Raw genomic sequence first — 18642 nt, 5'->3', positions numbered from 1 at the left:
ATTATTCTTCTGCTCCAAAGCAATTCTGCCTGCCAAGGTACAGCTACTTGTGCTTGCTGCAGGCAAGCTCCACTGACTTTCATGTGGCAGTGCAGTTTTATCCCTGCTCTTTCCTTCTTTATACATCCTGTGAAATCTCTTGCTGAGGCATTTGATACTGAAGAACCATCCCAGCGCATTAATTCTTCACTTGTTCTTTTGCAGGAAACTGATCTCATTCTGACCTTTAATATCTCAATGCATCGTTCTTGGTGGATGGAGAATGGGCCGGGCTGCACCGTGACCTCAGTAACCCCAGCCCCAGACTGGGCACCAGAGGATCATCGTTATATCACTGTCTCGGGGTGTTTTCTTGAATACCAGTACATAGAAGTGGCTCACAGTTCTCTTCAGATCATCCTTGCAGTAAGTGTTTACAGATAGCTTCACTTCTACCACCTTTTCTAGATTTCTTCTTGCAGAACGTCATTACCATAATAGTGGAGTATTGTGGCATTCATTCACAAACCCTGGCTCTAAGTTTAGTTTTGTTATGAAACTCTCTTGTCTTGCAGCTAGTTCAAGACACCTGTACATGAAAAGCTCCAACATACATGTTTATTGTTGTGAGAACTGCCAACATGACACACTCCGTTTTCCTGTCCTCTATTTTGACCGTTGACCATGCCACAAATCATTTATAGCAGTTGACATTCAAATTACACTGTAGGATATAAGTTGTGACATAATAAGAAGTTACAGCTATTGCTGTGAAAGCCATATTGAATATAAACGAAAAGCCAAAATGAAGGAGAAATTTTCAACACTAAAAATAGATTCACTGATCACTTCACAGGACTCAAAACTGATCAATTTGTCTTTACCATTAGTCAATATGTACTTGAGGTGAATGGGAAAGGTTCTTCCCAAAAGAACAAAATGTTGTACTTGTATGAAAATCAAAACCAGAAATCTTAAATCTTTTAGGAGGATCCTCACAGAATCCACTGTTATAATGCAGAAAATGTATAAGGAATGAAAACAGCTTGTTTTGGGGGAAATTGATAGGTTTTTCAATGATATTTACCTGTACTAATAATTATGCCTTATGTTGTCTCTGAGTTAGGTGAAAAGATGACATAAACCCTGAATTAATTACGTTGAATGGCAATCTGCATTTTTATGTTTGCTCTAGTGATACAAACATGTTTATGCCCAGGTGGAGATATATATGACTGCAAATAGAACCGTTACTATACATCTAAATTTAGACCAATACCTGGGTACGTGACTCCCTCTGTCAAATTTTTTTGATCAAGAGATTCCAATGTTTTGTCCAAAGAGGGACCATACTGGTAAAAGAGAGAGGAAATCTAGTTAGCCAGATCCAGAAGTTAATGTAAGGCAATTGGACAGTCCATAATATATAATGTGGCCCTCAGCTACCTAAAAAGTGAGCAGCTTTTCCATCTGTCTAGCTGTAAATGGCCAAGTACCAGGTGAGTTTGGGATGATATTTCTCTGTGTCAACACATCTCTGTGTGGGCTCTGCATGTAAAAGGTTGGTGGCTGATTCATCATACCTGCCTTCAGTAGAGCCACCCCAAGTCTTCTCCGTGCTCCTCAGCTCGCCATATTGTAGCAGAGCAAAGGGACCCTGACCAAGCAGGTAGCAAGGCAGGCACTAGATAGGTCTGGAAGACAAAAGAAGCCATTTCTCCAGATAGTTCACACCTGCAACTTCGATGAGCTACAGCTGGTGCAAAAGAGACAAAGAGAAAAGAGAAAAAAAAATCAGCGTGAATAAGTAAATAAGATTAAAGTAGCTTTACAATTTTATTTACAAGTAATTGTTACCACGCAGCTTAACTTATAGAATCATAGAATCATACAATAATTTAGGTTGGAAACGATCCTTAAGATCATTGAGTCCAACAATTAACCTAGCACTGCCAAGTCCAGCACTAAACCATTTCCCTAAGCACCATGTCTACACAGCTTTTAAATACCTCCAGGGATGGTGACTCCACCACTTCCCCAGGCAGCCTGTTCCAATGCTTGATAACCCTTTCAGTGAAGAAATTTTTCCTAATATCCAATGTAAACCTCCCCTGGCGCAACTTGAGGCCATTTCCTCTTGTCCTATTGCTTGTTACATGGGAGAAGAGACCGACACCTACCTCGCTACAACCTCCTTTCAGGTAGCTGTAAAGAGCGATAAGGTCTCCCTTCAGCCTCCTTTTCTCCAGACTAAACAACCCCAGCTCCCTCAGCAGCTCCTCAGAAGACCTGTGCTCTAGACCCTTCACCAGCTTAGTTGCCCTTCTTTGGACGCACTGCAGCACCTCTATGTCTTTCTTGTAGTGAAGGGCCCAAAAATGAACACAGTATTCGAGGTGCAGCCTCACCAGTGCTGAGTACAAAGGGATGATCACTTCCCTAGTCCTGCTGGCCACACTATTTCTGATAGAAGCCAGGATGCTGTTGGCCTTCTGGGCACACTGCTGGCTCATATTCAGCTAGCCGTCAATCAACACCCCCAGGTCCTTTTCCACCAGGCAGCTTTCCAGCCACTCTTCCCCAACCCTGTAGCGTTGCATGGAGTTGTTGTGACCCAAGTGCAGGACCTGACACTTGGCCCTGTTGAACCTCATACCATTGGCCTCAGCCCATTTATCCAGCCTGTCCAGGTCCCTCTGTAGAGCCTTTCTACCCTCAAGCCCTCCAAAGGGGATATTCAGGCTTATTTTTCTGCCTTATTTTTTTTGTATGTAACGAATGGTGAACAAGAAACTCAAAGAATATATAGTTCAAGCTCAGTTCTGTTCCTGATGTGACAAGGTTTTTTGTGTGTCTGTGCCTAAACAGAGCTGTGTTTCTAGACAAGGTCATTCTTTGCAAGCCAGGGAAATGGCTCAGAATAACAAACCATTGGTAATCCACTAGCTGTAGACAACTATAGCTGTTTTTATATTTCCATTCATGTTACTGAAAATGTGATTATCATAGGTGAAGAGATACACAATACAAGTATGGGTCAATTTTCCAAACCTGGTGCTTGCAACTTTACATCATTTTCACATTTCCATTTGTGGGCATGGGATTCTTTTTCAAACAGAAATGCTTATGAATTCACTATCACAGGAATTACCTGTTACTGCTCAGTGACATATAACACAAAGTTAGAAGAGCAAACATTGCTTGGTTTTCAGCAAACTAGCTTTCAACATACCCAAGCCTTAGATCAGATTTATCCCCAGTTAGTAGAAAGAAATTAATCTTTCCTTTCAATTTTCTTTTATGGGCACTTAAGTGGATCTTGTACTTTAACTGTAAAACTATAAATTGCAACCTACAAATTGGTTACTTGCTTTCTATTTGTATTTCTGTATGTTCATGACAATGATCAAGCTAATGTTGATCTTGGCTTTTTCACAGACTGGTGGTATTGCAGCATGTTTTTAAGGACGTTTTCTACTGCCTACAGATAAAAAGTTACAAAGACATTCATCTTCACTGAGGACCACTTATATTAGTCTTTGAAAACATTATACTGAGTGTATTTTGTACAGCTTACCAGTAAGCTCACAAGGAATCCAGCTACAGAAGGTTAGGCTTCACATAGATGTGATATTTGCTGTGGATTACTTAGTGGAAAGAATATGACAGCTAAGATAAAAGCTATAAAACCTCCATGGTTTATACTTTCTAAAAAGTAAGTCTCAAGGTGGGCTGTGGAATATTTCAAGGATTGCAGACAGATACTCTGCTGAGTAGATGCAGAATGCTCATAGTCTCCAAGAGACTTTCTCTCCCCAGAGCAACGTGTCCTAGAAGCAAACAGCACCAGATTGTGAACCGTACGAATGCTGCTGCTAATTTTGTGCAAGTCAACACAGATTTTAGTTTTTTAAGAGTGAAATTTTGGAGAATTTTCATTTCTCCTACTGTTTAAACAAAGTAGTAATTGAAGCAACCGGAAGGTTAAATGATCCCAAAGGTCAGGAGAGTCTCCAGTGTGCAGAGTGGTGGTGTTCATTGTGTGATACTAGCCTTAGAGACTAAAGAGACGCAGATGTGATGATGCACAGATATTTTGCCAGCTTCTCCTGAGGAGTGGATTTTGCTCAGGATAAACAAACAACTGGACAAAATTCTATTTTAGCTCACACTGAAGAAGTAACAGAAAATTCAGTTTGGTGGTCTCTGTAGTTTGAGCTGCTGAATACTCATGGTTTAGAAAATCTTCAAAACGGGGAAAACTTATTTGAGAACTAATGTGTGCAAGAAAATGCTCTGATAAAACATGAAGTATCCCAATTTTGGTATTTAGCATTTATGTATTCAAAGCAGGGCTGGAATAACCCACAGTGATAATAGGGGCTGCAAAGCAGCCACAACCGCTCTTTTGTCCCATGACAGTGCATTGGGTGATGCTGGTGGAAGACTACAGCTTCTGTAGATCCTATCAGTAAATCAATCCTTGTATCACAGATATTAAAAAAAAGACCATATAATGCACATTTATGTCTGTCTTGTAGCCATTCCCATGTCAGCACATTACTTCTTGCTCAGCAGCTGTCTGATTTTTTTTCATGTTTATGAAAATCTATTCTGAAAAACTTCCACTGACTTTTCACTCAATTATTGTGGCAGTTGCCTCTCTGAAGTGGTACATCACCAAAATCTCAGTGCCACACACCATGCTTGTCAGTTTTTACTCTGTGCTCCATACCAATACCTCCCATTTGGTTCAAGACTGAGCCACATTGCAATCATTTTATCTCTACATCTTACCACCTTCTTCCAGCAAGTTAAAAAGAGAGAGGGGTTCAGAGTAAAGAAGGAGAATGCAAGGGAGGGGAAATCTATTTTATTCTTAAGTGCAGCTTTGCAGCCTGCAGTGCTGCAAAATAAACATATTTTGGGGGAACCACTTGCAGCATGCAGCTGTATGGAACTGGACACAGCTGCTAAGGGCGTGACTTGTTCTGCTTTTTGTGAAACCCTGGGGTCTGGGAAAACATGTGTGGAAGGTATTCCTATAGAACAACTTCCTCCTTTCTTGCCCTCCCCACTTCTTGGTGAATATCATAGCTGAATCTGTAAAGGAGAGATCTTAGCTTCATTAATTTAATTACTTAGCTTCAGTAATTTATTTAATGCTGTGCTGATACATGGAGAAAAAATATATGGTTTTGGACACAGCTAATTCATTTGTTTTGTTGCACAAAGCTAACCCTCAGTGCAGCCTGTGCTCGCATATTGGGTGAAATTCTCCACTCGACTCTTCTCTCCAAGGGAAGTCCCATTTACAGAGCGATGACCTCTTAAGCACCTGGACCATCTAATGTGCTCTGCAAGTACCACAACTCTTCCTGTCCTTGGTGCCTACATGTTGCCAAAAAGAACTGGTCTGGTGATGGTATGACTTGGATACCCATATGTTTCATACATTAAAGTGTCCTTATGTGCTTAATGGTTATTGATTCTTGCTGTTTACATCAGAGAAGCTATTTCATTTTCAGGACTACTGGGTTATCAGGGATAGATATACTTAAATTACTGATCTCTGGAGAGAATTGTTCCAGGTAAAGAACGAGGTCAGTGGTAGTAATGGAGATGTGATTTGTTACTGGTTTATGAAAGTTGAGTTGCATTCTGTATAATATTCACAGAGTGGAGGCTGAATGAAAGTTCCCACCCACCCCTAAATGATAGGAGGTATAGCTGCCACTTCACCATGGGGAGGGCAGTGCCTGGGAGGGACACAGTGCAGGGTACACATCCCTGCTAGCCTTGGCATGTAATGTCAGTGCTTAAGGTGGTCGTTGGCTCTGTGTATAAATAGTATATGCATCTCAGCTTTTTGTCACGTAGCTTAAAAAGGGCCACAAGCTTGCAGTTTCACAGGCACCCACACCCGTCAATATCTAATACTAGCTAAGGATCCTACGTAAAATTTTCTTCATTTGCACTTTTTATTGAACTCTTGTCTTATAACAGAAGATGGAAATCTTTTCAGTTCAGGCCCTGAGCTGTGGTTCAGGTCAGTGGGTTCTGTTCCAGGTCTACCACAATGTCCTTGGGAAAGTCATTTCATCTCTCTGTGCCTCTTCCCAAGTGCTGTGGAGAGGAAAGCATGCCTGAATTTTTCATGTTCTGTTTATTCTGTTCACTGTACCATTTGCATAGATAGAGATCTCTTGGATCTCTCAAAAAGCCTCTAAGTGTGAATGGCACCCAGTATAGTAAGGGCTTTGTGTGGTACAAGGAAATTATAATAATGGTAATTGCATTTCATACAGAAATGGAGCTCAGATTCTCTACATCTTCCTTCTGCCTGTGTTTTACTCTTTGATTATGCATGACCTGCTCCCACTCCCACAAGGCTGTTCTTGTAAAAGTCGACAAATTAAAATCCATTTGTAGATCAAAACTCTGAAAATATGCAAATAAAAGATCAGCCTTGGAGATAAGTGTGACAGAATTACATATCTATTTGCCAACACAGGATTAAAAGTATTTATTATGCTTGTCTTTTACTCCTCACTTACACACTCACAAGTCTATTGATTTTAGTGGAACTAAGTGCCCAAGTTATGGGAATAAGACTAATGTGAAGGCATCACCTTAGCCAATTTGGTTTTTAGTTATATAGCCCTCGAAAAGATGAACTGTGTAATATTATTCCAGTAAAACGAGTGGGGGAAAAGCATTTCTTATATAGTGTATCTACATTATTGATGGTAACTTACATACCAAATAAATAAAACCATAAGTAAACTGTTACATAAAAGTATTGACCATTTTCATGGTGATCCTGTCCACTGACTTTTATGTGCAGTATATTAGTCATAATTCCTTTTTCTTTCTTCCTGTATTTATACTTGAATATATGCTTCATGCAATCATTAAAATTATTATTTTATGCTTTAAAATTTGTAATATGTAATTATCTATCCGTACTAGTTACGGTAAATGTATGCTATTCGGGATTCTGTAAAGTCTGTGTCATGCATAATACCTTTCAAGTTCTGATGCTGTCAGATTGATTTAAAACATCATGAAGCATAACTATGTTATTAAGATGCAATAATACAGCTATGCAGTTAGGATGCCAGCTTCAAAATATCTACTCTGTTGCAGACTTACAGTATGACCTTTGGCAGGGTGCTTAATTCATGCTAATTATTGTCTGTACTATACAAACAATGGTTCTTAAATATATCAGAAAGATTGTTGCCAGGATAATTCCATTAAACATTGCAAGGTAATCAAATATTACAGAAAGATGGTCCATGTATGTATTTAAGCACTTAGAACAGTAGAATAGCATTAATGTTCCCTACTTCTCTTAAGGATTAATAATTAGAATAGGGTACTCTTAAAATCCTTAATTTTAGCATAACACGGGTGGCATTAAATAGTCTCATGCCCTTGTGGCGCGACGGGAGTAGTGAGTAATTGTACTCTCATAGGAATTTCTTTACTGGACTGTCTATTTATGCTTTAGATCCACACACTCAAATATGTTTCTAACAGTATATCACTTAAAAGTCCCCAACAGTGCTGAGGACAGTATGAAACTGCAGCAAAGTAGCAGTTCCTGTCCAAAAGAACTAACCTTCAAAGTACAAAACAAGCCAGCCAACCCGTACAGATAAAACAGAGGGGAAAGACAGGAAAATACTAGTTTGCAGTTTCAGTGCCCCTCCTGTTTGAGCATTGTCAGCTTTTTTGTAGGCAGGATAGAAAAGCCCTAAAAAGGGTTATGAACCAGAATAATGAGTAAACTTTCCATTATCTGGTAGAAAATTCTCCTAAAAGGCAGTAAAAGAGGAAAGTGTGTGAAAGTTTTAAACCTATTAAGTGGCTGACAACAAGCTGGTGATCCATCAGCGGTTACTCTCATACTGACAGGAGGGGACAAGCCAGGTAGGACAAGCCACAGAGAGCGTTGCAGGTGAATGGAGTAGTTAAATTTCACTGGAAGAAACTAAGGAGAGAAATGGAGGGATAAAGCAAGCTGTGGAAAATCATCATTGCAGTAGGCTTTCAGATGGGCTCAGTCTAGACTGAGGCATTGGTCAGAAGCAAGGAGAGGACAGGGCACATGTAGAGGCAGGATGCTCCTCTGAAGCTCCTGAGTTTGAGATCAGGAGGGCATCAGCAGGACAACAGAGGTTAAGCTAATAGAGAGCTTGTAAAACTCCTGCATTTACATCAAGAAATGGAAAGGAGCCTTCTGCAAGGGAAAAGAAAAGTACATTCTATCTCTTTTTCCTTTTATTTTTTTTTTATTTGGGAAGAAATTGATGAGACGTGAGCACAGAAAAAGAATAGCAGTTCCTCCAGAGACACCAGCAAATGACAAAGCAGGAGTAAAAGAAGCAAGCAGTGGGTGTAAAGCATGTGGGTGTATCATCAGGACAGACTGTGTGATAGGAGAAGGGGCAAAGGAGTGAAGGCAGGGAGTCACAGGAATGCATGAAAAATAAAAGCTGTCTAACTAATGATGTCATTAGGAATGAGGCAAGAAGCAAAAAGGTGTTTCTGTGGGTCCCAAAATATACATGAGTGGAATTGAACAAAACACAAGTTGGCCCTGGATTGCCCTTGTTGAAATGCTGAAAAGTAAAGGGTCAGGTCCTTTTGTCAGAACTACGAAGACTCAGGGCCAGGAACAATCTAAGAACTTGTACAGCATTAAAGGTTTTCATTGAGTTCAGATGGATGATACTCATCTTTTAGGAAGTGTCATCACTTGATGTAGGCTTTGAGGCCTGCTAATATCCCAGCATATCCCATTCTTGTGCTCAAACTGCATATAATGTGATATGCTAAAAAAAAAAAAAAAGAAGATAAAGATCAGATCTACTTGCTGCTAATGCAAAAAGCCAAAGCTCTTGAAAAACATTTGACCCCCAAATGTAGCAGTAAACTAACACTGGATTCTTAATTTTCCAGTCCTCAGTTCCTTTGTGCTGACCAGACTGACGTATAGTACATCTATTTGCAGTAATAAGCCTGATGCCATTTTCCTTTCTAGCCAACACAAAGGTCTTCAGTTGTGCAGGAAGCGCATCTTGCACATAAAAGCCCTCACTCAGATTTACCCTTGCTGATTTTGTTTCCCCACCTCCCTTTTGACAGCAGCCTCCACCTCTTCCTAACACATTTGCTCATGCACATACCTTGCAGATAGGCTGCCTCCTCCTGTGCTTGTATAGTGGTGAGAATATTTATACGTGAGAAAGGAGACAAGAGCTCACGTAATCAAGTTTTGACTCTCTGAACCTAATAGGGAAAAATAACATTATCTAATTAAGGTGGAGTTCCTTTCTAGGGCAACACAATGATTGAAAGAAAATTGATTCTTAATGATATAGATTGGTACTTTAGAAAGACTGTTTTTTCACTGCAGGACTGGGCAAAATCAGCACAATGGGAAGAGGGTACGAATCATTGTAAAGTGCTAATTTAATAACACTGTCGTGCCGTGTTAGCAGAGGAGCAACATCAGGTTCAGGCATCTTTGACATTGCCTCAGAGCACAGTGTATTGCTGTTTCTCTGTTTGACAATAATGTTAGAGCATATATCATTAGTGTTTTGAAAGATTACTATAAAAAGAGATATCTTTATGCCTACACATTAACTGTTGTTGCTTCTACCAAATTTTGCCTGCATTTCTTCACCACTCCTTGCAGAAAACTGAATTGTACACATCAAAGCATAAACATTTTTTAATGAGCAGGGAGATTTACAGTAGAATTGTACTCATTCGTTTCCCTCAAAGCTTCCCTTCTTAATGAACTGGGCTCATAAAAAGCTAAGTTATATGATAATTGTCTGAAAACAAGTTTGCTCCAACTCAGTGGAGAGAAGTCAGCTTTAAATGGAGTTACTTGACCAGTGCACACAGAATTGTCTCTAAGGGGTTTATTTCCCTGGTGGAATGAAAGGCAACTGCACCAGCATGAGCTGAGGCTGGAAGAAGCAGTTCTGCCTCACACAGATCCTCTTGCACTAGCAAAGGCAAACAGCAAATGTGATTTTTTGGGGGGGCAATCAGAATTGTGATAAACAAGAGCTGAACATTAGATTCATTACTTTGAGGCCTGAGAGAAGTTTCCTGAGAATTTGTTTTGACCATCTCATATCTATTCCCTCACGCAGGGGACTCTGATCCTGGCTGACCCTGTAGGGTAGATAGTTATATGATACAGCAATGAGATTATGGTTCCCCGGGCTCAGTGCCTCATGGCTGTCCTGGGGCTATGTGTTGCTGGTGGTGCTGTGCTGACTGGTGATGCTGGCTTACTGACTTGCTTCCTCCCACAGCTGGGATTTAAATTATTCCTCAGTTCTGGTAGCAGCACAATCCTGCTGCCGTTTTTATGACACTGTCATAGCGTAAGAGCTGCATATGGACACTTTCCAGCTATACACAGGTCAGAAGCCTTGGATTGGGGGTCTTTTTACCTAGTTTTAGTGACCCTCTACAGGTTTTTAATGTTTTGAAGATATTCTGGACAAAGAGCCTAGTCCATTCAATTTTCTTTCTCTACAAGTGAATTTGTGTGGTAGAGAAACCAAATTACATGTGCTCTAGCTGTAAGAATAATGTTAAGAAGAATAGCAATAACAATAAATAGCACAAGCTTCTGTAATCGTAAGTATTCCATTACAACATATCACTAAACAAAAAGAAATCCCTCTTCGTACTGAAAACTCATAGTCAAGTGGTAGGTTCACCAACCCCATTCCTGAGCTGATTCTGAAGGTACAATAAACACATGAATGCTGCTCCTTAGAAATATTAAAAAAAACATCCACAGTACACATGTAGCTCAGTATCACCATGCTCAGTATTCTTGCTGATATTACAGTACTGCCTTGTTCTGGCATATACAAATGTGACAGCTATTATTTTGCCATTTAGCTCCACAGCCCCTAAATCTCCAGTTCTGGAAGGAAGAGGCCTCAGTTCATGAGTTAAGGTAATTTTTTCTTGAATATAAGAGAGGGAGTGATAAAGCACACAGCCAACTTCCTCACTTGGTCATGAAGAATAACATATTTTCCAACAAAATGCAGAAAAGGCCAGTACTATGGCTGGTTTTCAGTTAAGGCTTTCAAATAGGTGTCAAAACTTGTATAGTATACTTTATGTAGTATACTTCATGTTTCATTTTTGTGTGCTGTTAGCACAGCTTCCTCTGCAAAAGATGAAGAGAGCACATAAAAGCACAGCATTATCTATGAAAAAGTAGAATTACCTGTTTTGCAGCTTTAGTCATGACAATTCTGGTCACAATGCCATGGTTCAGAAAACCTGGTCTGTTAAATTCAACAAAGACAAACAATGTCAGCAACTGCAACTGAACCTGTATTGAAGGTACTGCTCAATGATAGATTCCTAAATTTCTATAATACAAGTCGAGTGCTTTTGGTAGGGCTAACTTCCCCACTAAAAATACTAACTATGTCTAGAGAAAATGGAAATCTAGGAAGCATTTAGATGCCCCATATCTTTAAAGTGTGTAAAATAAAAACAATATTACATTATGAGTTCTGTAACTTTTTTCCCCATTTTCTAGCACAGAGAGCATAACAAGGCTTTTGCCTTCCAGGAAAAAAAAAGTACTTAGCTTTCTGTGGCAGCTGTGTACCCTAGGACCCTTGGAATAAGTGTCCAAGGCAGGCCAAGAAAATGGGGTCAGAAAACTGCTCGTATTATTTTTGATGACTGAAGTTTCTCATGAAGTCTCAGAAGCATAGCTGTCTGGGAATTTTCTGAAGAAACATGATTCTTTTGGAAAATGCATCAGCCCTGAAATGTTTTGTCTGAACATAACAGTGTCAATGAACTTCATTTAAAGTGTAGGCAGGTGATAATTAACATAGTACCTCATTTTCTGCTAGATTTCTCAGCTGGCTGCTTGAGCTCTGGACTTTCTTGGTACATTTATACTTGGACAGGACACATCCTAAAAACTGCCACATGATTATCCATAATGTTTAACCTTTGCTACAGTCCCTGTCATGCATTTGCCCCAGACCAGCTATCACTGTCCCAGACATTGTTGGGGCATGGGGGCAGAGGTAACACAAATCAGGGAGCATTTGTGGTAGCCAGTTTGGATCTGCTCATCTTGTTCTTGGGGACAAAAAGAACTTATTTGTGAGAATACAAGCTGTGCCATGCCATTTGGCCTCTAGGCCAGAAGACAGTCTCTGGGTTACTTCAGCTGCTATTATGTCTATATACACTTCTGTACATCCACAATGCGATGGCAATTACACACTTAGAGTCTGTGTTCCCTAGAGCTGTAGTAATACCAACACTAACCAGATCTCCAGCTACTGTCAAGCTGTGGCCCCACAGCTTGGAGTCCAGGGAAGGAACATGAACTGTAACCTATTAATGTGGGAGGAAAATTCATTATTTGTAGGAAAAATTTTTTTAGTGCTTATGTAGCATGCAAAACAATGTGTGCAATAAAGATCCTCTGTAGACATTTCCTAAGGATTCTTAGCTCTCTGACTTCTGCAGTGCTACAGTTCTAAGGAGAGTGGAGTCTGAGACAACTTTTTGTCATAAGTTTTCTGAAGTTTCCGCCTGAAGCCCAGATTTTAAATGACAGGTAATATTCATTAGTGAAAACCATCATTGTTCCATCCAACTGAAGAAAATTACTCTCCCTTGAAATCAGAGGTAATCTGTTCTTTGCACATATTCTCAGTAGATATCAGCCAATCCTCACCACTTCTTTAATAGATGTTATCTTCAGCACTGGTTGGACAGGTAGAAAGCACGTTCATGCACCGCTGATGTGTTTGTGGGGCTTTCAAGATGTGCTCCTTAGCAGCACCATTCACCTAAACTGTAGCACTATTGAGATATCAGTTTTCCACTACCCGACTGCTTGAAACTGGTTGGCATAAAGTAATTCATTTTTTCAAAGCGAATAGAGCAGATTTTTTTTTTGCCAGCAGGCAGCATTCTTTAACTCTACCCTTGAGGTCTGCCAACTTAACCTCCTTTCTTTTCCGAACATGGTAAAGGAAATCACTGTTTCTTAATGTATACAAATTAATAATGAAATGTTGGGACTTTTCCTCTGCTTTATTTCATTTTTTTGATGTCCAGGTTTTCTGCGAACAGATCGGTCATGTGTGTGTAGTCACAACCTGAGGCAAAAAAAGCATCTGCAAAACCACAGGAGCATTTGACTGCTGGTAACGATTGTTGCCATAGATGGGAATTCAACATTGACACAACAAAATTTATTTTTCCTTACATGTAGACAATGATCAAGTAGTGACATCTGGAATCTACCCCAGAGGTTCAAGTCAATAAAATATTAATAGCTGCCATTTCCAGCGAGGAGGGTGTAACAAGAGCACAGCAGAGGAATCTCTGACATTTTTGTACCTATTGTTCTTCCTAGTTAGTTAACCATTTCCCCTTCTGCATACTCTTCTCCTGAAGATTAGGGAAAATAAATCTGGGACTGAGATGCAATTCCCCATCTCCAATAGCCCTGCTTCCTGTGAGTGCTCTGTTGGGAAGCGGCTACTAACAAGGACCTGGATCCCTGGTGCTCCTTGCTCCCACCGAAACTGTGAGGAGTGCAGACTGACCACACACAGCTGATTCACAATGAAAACCAGGCACAAAAATCAAGGCGATGCCAGGCAGTCTCATCTGAAGCACTCACCGTTTTACCAAGAGATTACCAAGGTTTTTCTTAGTAATTGAGTCCAGTGTATTCAGTCATGAGGAGCAGGGAGAGTAGGTGGAAGAGAAGGACTGTGGAGTCTTGCTTCAGACAACTCATTCTTCCCATCCCTCTCATTCAGTGAGTAAGTATTAATAGTCACTTATGCATAAGAAGAAATAATGAGGTTTAATGAATCTCCAAAGATCAGCTGCTTCATAAAAGCAAATGCCACACTTTTATCAGTTAAAGGCCTCCAAGTCCAACATCAGCAGCAGAGGGAATTTTTATTTTAAAGCAAATTGCACCCAGTTTCAGTAAATTATCATAGAATGATTACTCGACTTTTATACAGTCAATGTTATGCCTCCCTAGTGAATTGGTTTATTGTCAGTATGTCTGCTTCAAAACTTGTCTTCCTTAGAAAGCACTCCTTCATTCAGCTTCTGCCGCTGGAATCAGGCAACAGCTTGAAGCTAGCAGCTGCTCTTGAACAAAGCAGGTAGAGATGCAGAAAGGCTGCCGAATCCATAACAATAAGCACATCATGACATAATTACAGTAAACCTCCAGAGTGGTCTGTACAGACAAAATGCCATATGTTTTAGGTAGAGGAAGTGTGTATTAGTAAAACCATAGTATAACAAGCATTTCCATAGTAGCCCTGTTAGCATGAAATTGACTTTTTGTCTTCAAAATTAGCATTGACAGAGCAGAAGATAGTGTTCGAATGGTCAGCTAGTTAGACTGGGGGGATATAATTAATACCCTGAAGGGCAAGAGCAGGTGATAGAGAGGTTTGGGGGGATTTTCCAGTTGTAACTGTGCATCCATTTAACCTTTCTTTGATATGGTCTTCTTTCACCACTGCATGAAATAGCTGTTCTGTTTTCTAAATGCCTTCATTTGACTTTGCCCAGGTTAACAGGATTTACTGCTTCTGCAGCCTGCCTGTACAAAACAGATTGTCAATATGGCCATTACTTTGTGGTCTGTCAGGGAATAATAGACTGCTTTCTCCATCCCTGCTTTTAGGAAGTGATTTAGTTTCCTGAAGATTTAGATACAAACGGGAGAAGCGGGGGAAGGTATTTTTAATGTGTGAGTCTAGCGCGAGCTGGCATTGCTAAATAGACACCTGGCATTTGCTGTATCTGCTGGTGGTGCTTGCCTCATTTTCAGGTGGCAGCCTCCTGATTCTCCGTTAGAGATGTCTGCAGAAATTTCACCAACTGTACAAAATACATAACGCAGATACATTTCAAAGATTGCAGTGGACTCTTGCAAACATTTTCTGTTACAAACTACATGAATTGATTTCATCTTCAAAAGCATTAATCTCCTAAATCATTGTTTTGTGCTCTGTCTGAACCTGTATTTTAGGTTTCAGTGACTTTGTGTTTGTAAAGATGTTTCTAAAATCACTGTGTGTCGTAAGAAAAGGATTTTTCCCACAGCTGTTAGCTCTTTCTTGCCGTGATTATTGCTTCCTGCTGCAACGATCAGAATATAACAATGCAGAAGATTTTACAGGAACGTAAACTTCATGAACTAAACAAATTGTCATTTTCTAAAGTAGCAGGTCCTTTCCAAATGCTGTCTGCATGTTTCCACCTTTATGAGTTGTGAAGCTCTGACTGACTGAAAGAGGTTAGTGTCATTAAAAATGAAGATACTGGTTACATGTAAAACATAAGTAAGAAATACATGCTGCATTTTCAGTCTCTTTTTGATCTTGGAAATAGTACTGCCGATGGGAGGTTCACTGTGATTATAAGACCCTAAAAATTACCAGAAGTAGTAGACATTTAATCCTATGGTTTTTAGATATCAAGAACAAACAAAATCCCACCACAGTACATTGTATTCTCTATCCTGAAATACTCCTTTTCTGTAGCTGTTCAGCTTCCTTAAGCTTGCTGATTCATTTTAATTAAAACAATCTAGAACATGAGCAAGCGAAAGGAGTGAGTTTTTTGTTTCCTCGTTATGTAATTGTCCATAAACTAAACAAAATCCACAGATTTGTATACAAAGTAATATGAAGGTATTATCCTTATGCACGCTTACTGGGAGTCACCTTGGGTGGTGGGAGATGTATAATCTCAATTTTTATGCTAACAAGAGTTGATGTACTTCCAGAATATCAAAGTTAATCCCGCCTATTTCCAGACAAGGGACAGCCACAGAGGACAGTTACCATCAGCGAACTGAACTAGCGCCCTGCACATGATCATTGTTTAATCTGGGGAGTTCGATCTCAGACCACCTCTGAACTTTGAGCTGAACTTTGCAAAGGCACCTTCTTCAGCACGAGCACACTTAAGAGCAACAGGCTCTGTTTGATACACAGCTCCTTAGAGAGCTCGGCTCAGCGCAGGAAGCTTTGAACAAGTCTCAGGGGGGACTTTTGAAGAGAGTATGAAAAGCATTTAGACCATTAACCGCCTCATAGAGTGGTTCAGTGGCATTTTTGAGTTAGCTTATGCACAGCTGCATAGAGCATTCAGGAGCTTTCCTCTAACTTCAAATGTTTAAATAAAACTGCACTGAAATTAAAAAGTAGCACTTTTCCAAAAGACTGTTAGAAGTTTTTTCTGTCCCAAAGAGACTGCCAGCTGGAAAAGCACAAGCAGTGATTTGAGCCTCTAAAAATACAGTAGGATCTAAAAGCATATAGTTGCATATCAGAACCTTTAGCATCTAATACACACTAGCTTAATGTTTTGTGTCTTCTAAATACTGGGTCAAAAGCTAAACCACTGTAAGATTACAGAGTCTTAACTCACGGTTTGTGCACATGAACATAGAGGTTAATTTATCATCACACCTGAAAAGCTAATTCTTTTTTTTTAATTTTGTTTTTAATATCTTAGGGAGGTGTATAAGAACCTACCATTCTTTTCCACTATCTACAATAACCTTCAAAAATCCATTCTTCAGATAATTTTCAAAATGGGTTGTAAGAGTCTCTGTGATTACATATGAAGATTTTTATTAATACAAATCCTAGAATCTAGTATTTTTCTATACACAACAATTAACACATCAAAGACTCAAATGGTGATTTCCATATTCAAACTTTTTTCAAAGAATATCTGAAAGACTTAAGTTAGGTATGAAAAAGACCTATCAGCTGGAAATGGTAAATGTCTGAATTGTTAAACTATTCAACATTCCTCTCTATGGCTTCCCTACTGAAATTTGAAAACATTACCTTATTCAGTTAGCATTTTGTTATTCTAAATTAAAAGTTACTACTAGTGTTGTTTGTTACAGTTGTTACTGCTTGATTGTTGATGCTGTTGTTGTTGTAATTTGATTTTATCATGTATAATTGTTGTCTCTTGATTTGATCACTTAGAATATCAAATATCATTCAGGGTGAAATCAGAAACTAAGTATCGTATACTGCCAGATTGTCTTTGTAGAACTGCTGTCGTACACTATAAATCTATGTTTGTTTACCAAAGCTACCTTAGCGTTCCAGATATGTGGAACATTATTGAGCTTTACACAAGTTACCAGAATACAGTACATTTGTTTGATTGTTTTTTACCCTCATTTAACATAAATGGCACTCATCAAAATTGCAACCTGTTAACATAAACTTGGGCATCAGTCAGCCAGTCTCCACACACAAAGGCACTTTGGCTATACTTCATGCAATATGGGGCCTTTGTTTGCTCTCCTTCCTTACAAATGACCACACTGAAGCTGCAGAGGCAGACAGACTGCCGTGGAAGAGCATAAAGCAATTTGGAACATGCATGGGGCTGGATTTTTTCAATGCCTTCTCCATAATAATACACCTGTGACTCAAGCAGGTGATTGGAAGTGGAGCGGATGCGTACAGACAGATGGATTAAGACTGTAGTAACTGTGCTTTCACTTGACAGGCTCCAGGTGATTTCTACTTTTCACGGCGTCACTCATCTCGACAAATCCCAGCAGGTTTGGAAGCAGAGTAGAGATGCATCCTGCTTTTCATATGAACCTGTTTCCAGCGTGAGCACTTAAGAGAGCTCTTCTGTCAAAAAGCAATTAGCTTCTACAGTCTAGGGTGCCATTTAGAAAATCCAGGCTCATGTGTTTCATCATAAAATTGACCTTTTTAATTTTTTATGTCTAAGATTCCCCACTTAAAGAGTAAGCATTAAAAAAATACAACCCTAGAGAAAATACTGAAGGCATATGTGGAATTCATTAAAGGTTGTCTGGCCCTGAAGTGCTGCACATAGCAGCTCCATCTGAATATAATAAATACGAAGTATGCAGTATTGTGTGCTTAATTTTTAAATAATTGGTGTCATTATGTAGCATAATGATACCAATTACATAAAAAGCATAGGAAAGCAATATGTGCTACATTTACAGACCTACATTTTTCCTGTAGTAATTGCTTTTCCATATAAATAGTATCTGCTTGTTGATACTTTTGAATAACTGTTTACTAATTATTGTAACGTTTCAGAGTTTGTTTTGCTTTTTAGTAACATTGCCTATCTTGGGAGTATACTTTTTGACAAAATTTTGCATCATTTTCATGCAATGGAGGCTTTCAAAAGACATTGACATTCAGGATAGGCAAAAAAATACCTCTTCTGCCCAGACAACTTGACTAAAAATATTGCCAGCAATAGTAACATCTTCCCTCCATCTCTGAGAACTGTCAAGTTTCCATGGAGATATTAGAGAGTTTCAATAGTGCAAGAGTACTCAAGATACAAATAGATGTTAAGTATTAGGAATTTCTGACAGAAGCTGACGTAGTTTTAGACCAGTCCTTTGGTACTTTTGGTCTAAAATTTAGTAGCAAGTTTCACTCACATCTCTACTCCTTAGAAAGAAAGAGGACATGACAGAACCTTTAGCTCTGCTTAAAAGTGGTTTGAGGTCACTAAGATTCTTGAAGCTGACATCTGTTCCTACTT

General features: G+C 39.4%; 1 protein-coding gene across 1 annotated transcript in view; it reads left to right on the top strand.

The window, feature by feature from the left end:
- The first annotated feature begins 237 nt into the window (after positions 1 to 237).
- The window catches only part of NKAIN2 (sodium/potassium transporting ATPase interacting 2), a 75690-nt gene continuing 57285 nt past the window's right edge, over positions 238 to 18642 (top strand). Inside the window, exon 1 of the mRNA XM_068407412.1 lies at positions 238 to 405. Coding sequence (XP_068263513.1) covers positions 238 to 405 — 168 coding nt within the window. The remainder of the gene's footprint in view (positions 406 to 18642) is intronic.

Source organism: Nyctibius grandis, chromosome 1 (assembly GCF_013368605.1).
Source record: "Nyctibius grandis isolate bNycGra1 chromosome 1, bNycGra1.pri, whole genome shotgun sequence".
NCBI classification, from domain to species: Eukaryota; Metazoa; Chordata; class Aves; order Nyctibiiformes; family Nyctibiidae; genus Nyctibius; species Nyctibius grandis.
Note: the sequence above shows the minus strand (reverse complement) of the source record. Positions and strands in the feature narration are given on the sequence as shown.